The sequence below is a fragment of the Rhagoletis zephyria genome, unplaced genomic scaffold (assembly GCF_001687245.7).
Source record: "Rhagoletis zephyria isolate East Lansing unplaced genomic scaffold, Rhagoletis_zephyria_1.1 Rzeph_scaffold_02216, whole genome shotgun sequence".
Lineage (NCBI taxonomy): Eukaryota > Metazoa > Arthropoda > Insecta > Diptera > Tephritidae > Rhagoletis > Rhagoletis zephyria.
This window is the reverse complement of record NW_016159300.1, coordinates 49,136-53,908: the sequence shown is the minus strand read 5'-3', so window position 1 is coordinate 53,908 and position 4,773 is coordinate 49,136. Positions and strand designations below refer to the sequence as shown.

The following is a 4,773-nucleotide window of genomic DNA, read 5'->3' as shown; positions in this document are numbered from 1 at the left end:
ATACTAATCTGGTTAAGATCCGATCAGTGGATCATGAGATATATATATATATATTTTTTTTTTTAATGAGAGTTGAAGTCGTTTTTTTTTGCCAAAAATTACTTGTTATTTTTACATTGCATTGAAAGCATGCCTTGGTATAGGAGTCTTTAGGGGGAAAATGGCGATCGGGGTGTTTTGTTTTTATCCAACACTCTTTCCTGCCATTACATTGCGCAGGCTTAACGTTTATCGATTTTTGCGATTATCCAATTTTTACAACAGGGTTGAAATAAAAGAAAAAAAAAATAGTTGTTGGAGTTCTGCAAATAGTCAACTAATTCAAGCGTGTACTGGGAAATTTGCACAAAAGTTAGCAGCATTATTATGTACATATCTCCAACCCGGGGCACAATAGATCTCTTGGTTGCAGTGCATACCTCTTTTAATTAATTGTCTATCTATGTATCACACACGAAAGACCGCATGAACGATTGGTCAGCAGACGATATCGTCTCTGACTGCAATTGTATACCTACCTCTATCGGTCGTCTTCGCCTTGCTTTACATCGATTAGGTTGCAATCGTCTGGGTTTCGTTTAAACCGGCTAGAATGATGCCGCCGGACTAATTTTTTTTAGCATTCCTGCGCAGACGAATAGTCGAGCGGGATATCGTTCGGGATACATAACAAGACGATAAATGTTTCCTCAAGTTATGGCAAAAGTGTCCAACCCTCAGTTCTGCATACTAAGTAATCCGTCTCAATTGATATTAGCTCACATGGATGCATAAGTCACGATAACCAATTTGCAGTACTGTATTTCAGAGCTTAAATTCTCAACTTTTTGTTAAGTGTTTGTGAGCTAATTGGTCAAAATCTCCAAATATGCCAAGCGATACATCTTACAACAACATCCACTTGACATAGAGAAGTCTAAGTTCATTTGTTTTTCAGTAAACCACTTCACTCCTTTTAAACACCAACTAAATAACTTAAACTCCCAAACGACGAGTTAACGGAGCTGATCTCTCAGAGCGGACAATACAAAATTTTGCTAACGACCACACAAAGTTGTTTACCGATTGTGTTAAGTTCACCTTTTAACTAAAATCACAAACAATTAAAGAATAGCAACAACGGGAATAATGTTGTCCTGTGCGCAAATAAACCAGCTAATTTACTCCACGGCCGCTGGAGGGGTAACTACCGTTGCACCGGCTACTTCAAGTGCCGCTCACTCGTTGGGCGCACCATCTAGTGGAGCACCAAGTGAAACGCAAAGCGAAATCTCGTCTGCGGATAGCGATTGGAGCGATATACGAGCGATCGCATTGAAGTTGGGTGTAGCCAATCCGGATGACTTGCATACGGAGCGTTTCAAGGTGGATCGTCAAAAGTTGGAGCAGATGCTAATGGGTAAGTGGAAAAACTATTAATGTGCATTAAAAAGATATTCAAGATAAATTGATTGCTTACAGAGGACAGCGCGATTGAGGGGATGAATGGCGCTGAGTATTTTTTTGAGAGTGTAAGTCTTATTTTTGAAATATTCGAATTAACCCTTTTTACAAAGTAAACAAATTTCTGATAAATTTAGGTTATGAAATCTACTGAGACTTATATTAGTTGGCCGTGCCGCCTCAAAATTGGCGCTAAAAGCAAAAAGGGTAAGATATTTGCTTTCATCTTTTAGATGTGAGATTCGTGAATAAATACTCATATTTCAGATCCACATGTGCGAATAGTTGGACGCATCGAAGAAGTACAAAAGGCCAAGGAGCGTGTTCTTGCGAATTTGGACTCAAGAGTATAAATTCTATGATTCTATGCATTTCCTTGAAATTATTCTTTTTTTTTTAAACAAAATTCCATCTCTCCTCAGGGCACTCGCGTCATCATGAAAATGGATGTATCTTACACAGATCATTCATATATTATTGGACGCGGTGGTAATAATATAAAGCGTATTATGGAGGATACTGCAACGCATATCCATTTTCCCGATTCGAATCGTTCCAATCCAACCGAGAAGTCCAATCAGGTCTCTTTGTGCGGTTCTTTGGAGGGTGTTGAGCGTGCACGTGCTTTGGTTCGTCTCTCAACGCCACTGCTTATCTCATTCGAATTGCCAGTCTTGGCACCAGGGCGTCCCCAGCCCGATCATGAGACATCTTATGTCAAGTTGGTTGAGGCAAACTATAACGTACAAGTAAGTAGTCTACAATAATTCGCAAATGCTGGTCACTACTGAAAATCAAAATTTGGTTAGGTCATCTTTTCGTCTCGTCCCAAACTCCACTCTTCCTTGGTTCTTGTCAAGGGCTCTGAGAAGGAAGCCACCAAAGTACAGGATGCAACACAAATGTTGATTAATTTCTCATGCGAAAACATTGCTGTAAGTTTAAAAAAGTCATCATCATCAACAAAAAAAAAAGAAATACTTCAAATATGTGTAAATGTGCTAATGCCTTTATGTTTTCAGAACCAAATCTTAGTGCAGATGCAACTGGAAATCTCGCCCCAGCATCATGAAATTGTGAAGGGCAAAAATAACTCGCATTTGCTAGGTATTATGGAGCGTACAAGGACTAAGGTGAGGTTCTGTAATTACATAAATGCGGCTCTCAGCCGTAATTGCAGGAATTTTTATTTGTGTGCTTCGTATTTAGATTATTTTCCCTGATCTCTCGGACATGAATGTCAAACCATTAAAAAAATCTCAAGTGACTATTACTGGGACTATCGACGGTGTCTACAAGGCACGACAACAATTACTTGTAAGTTGAAATTAAAGTTAATTGAATACGAGTTGGGAAACTTACGTCTATTTCCTATTCGACAAAGGGTAATTTACCAATTGCATTGATTTTCGATTTTCCGGACAATCAAAACAATGCCTCTGAAATAATAGGCCTCAGCACGAAATATGGCGTTTATATATCACTACGCCAGAAGCAAAGACAAAGCACTTTGGCCATTGTTGTAAAGGGTGTCGAAAAATTTATAGGTAAGTGACGTTCAATTGAGTGGAACGGCTGTAGGAAGATTGTTCATTCATTATTCCTCCTTTGTTATCATAGACAAAATTTACGAGGCGCGTCAAGAGATATTGCGTCTCAGCACACCGCTTATGAAGGCGACTATTCCAGAGAGCTATTTCGCACCGAGAGATAAAGATTTCAACCTTGGATATCGCACAATGTTGACTTCAATGCTGGCTGGCTATCCTGATAGCCCGAGGACCCCTGGCCTGCTAACGGCCCAATTGCAGATGTCACCCTATGGCAGCAATGGTCAATTGCACAATAGTAACAATAATTTGTTGATTAACAATAACAACAACAACGATAACAACAACAACAACAGCAAATCATATCCACCTGGTTTCGGTGCTTGCACCGCTGCCAACGTCTGCCCACCCACTCAAAANTAATAGTAACAATAATTTGTTGATTAACAATAACAACAACAACGATAACAACAACAACAACAGCAAATCATATCCGCCTGGTTTCGGTGCTTGCACCGCTGCCAACGTCTGCCCACCCACTCAAAAGTACGTGGCAATGCACAACAACAGCTTCAGTCGCCCGCAGCCGACCCACAACACAACACACAACAGTTACGTGCATGTGACATCGCCGAACGCTCCGATACAGCGCGCTCAGCAGACTGCTTTGCAGCCGCAGCAACAACAGGTGTCGCCACGGAACAGCTGCCACAACACTAGCGGCTATCAAAGTTTCAGCAGCAGCACCACTTCGCTGGAACAAGTCTATCCGCCGTTTGGCGGAGGCGGCGGCGGCGGCGGCGGCTGTAGCAATCGCCTGCCGATACCAAGTGGAGGTGCAGGTGAGATAGGTTCGCGTGGGCAGTACTCACCCGACTCGACCTATAGCAGCGAAGCTGGTTGTGGTCGTATGGGTCGACGTTCCAGTGATGGTGTATTGCTGGGATTGGGGGCTTCAGGACCGCTTGGGGCACCTCTGATGCCGGGAAGCGCAGAAAGTTATCGCAATTTGCATTATGAAGCGAAGGTGAGATGATTTTTTCAAAAATATTTATCACTTTTATAAACTTTTTGCTTGCAGCAAAATCGTATTTTCGACTTTGATATGAAACGTGCCATGGGCTTCAAAGCCATGGAGCGCCCACCTATAAGTGGTGAATTGCGAACCCCTACCCCAAATTGGGCTGGCATGGCGTTGAGCCGAACATCACCAGGAATATTGGAGAGTGTCGATGACAGCTTGTGGCCGCGTAACGTAGCCAGCATGAACTTTGGTGGCGGTGCTGGGCCAAGCGGCCCATCGATTACTCCCTACGCGCTCGGTATGACTGTAGGTTTGATGGATGCAACACCGACAAATCGACGACTGCAATTGTCCCAACACAAGGACATACATACGCTATTGACAAGCCTCGGCTTGGAGCATTACATAAGTAGCTGATCATAGGAATACTAAGTAAAAGTATAATAACTTCATTTTAATCGCTTTCTTTCAGAAATATTTGTTACCAATGAAATCGATCTTGAAATGTTCACAACTTTAACCGAAGATAATTTGTTGGAATTGGGCATAACGGCTTTTGGTGCCCGCAGAAAATTGCTGCTGGCAATTAACACATTGCAGGCCAATGATGCCACTAATGCGGGCATGCCAATTGCCTCGGCGCCTCAGTCAAACAACTCATCGCCACGTTTTTCGGGCTCAGCAGCACCGGGTGCGGAGCGACGTCCTTCAAATCAGTGGTAAAAGCGAAGACTTACTGTTGAACAAACTCCTTTC

The 4,773-nt window shown here is 42.4% G+C and overlaps 1 protein-coding gene across 1 annotated transcript; it reads left to right on the top strand.

Annotated features, from left to right (window-relative positions):
* The first annotated feature begins 1,580 nt into the window (after positions 1–1,580).
* On the top strand, positions 1,581–4,740 carry BicC (protein bicaudal C). Its single transcript, XM_017620636.1, has 11 exons — positions 1,581–1,650; positions 1,711–1,790; positions 1,866–2,192; positions 2,253–2,378; positions 2,466–2,576; positions 2,653–2,760; positions 2,828–2,990; positions 3,064–3,304; positions 3,420–4,020; positions 4,075–4,426; positions 4,490–4,740. The coding sequence occupies exons 1-11, from the start codon at positions 1,584–1,586 to the stop codon at positions 4,738–4,740; spliced, it is 2,427 nt and encodes an 808-aa protein (XP_017476125.1). The 5' UTR covers positions 1,581–1,583.
* Positions 4,741–4,773: the final 33 nt, after the last annotated feature.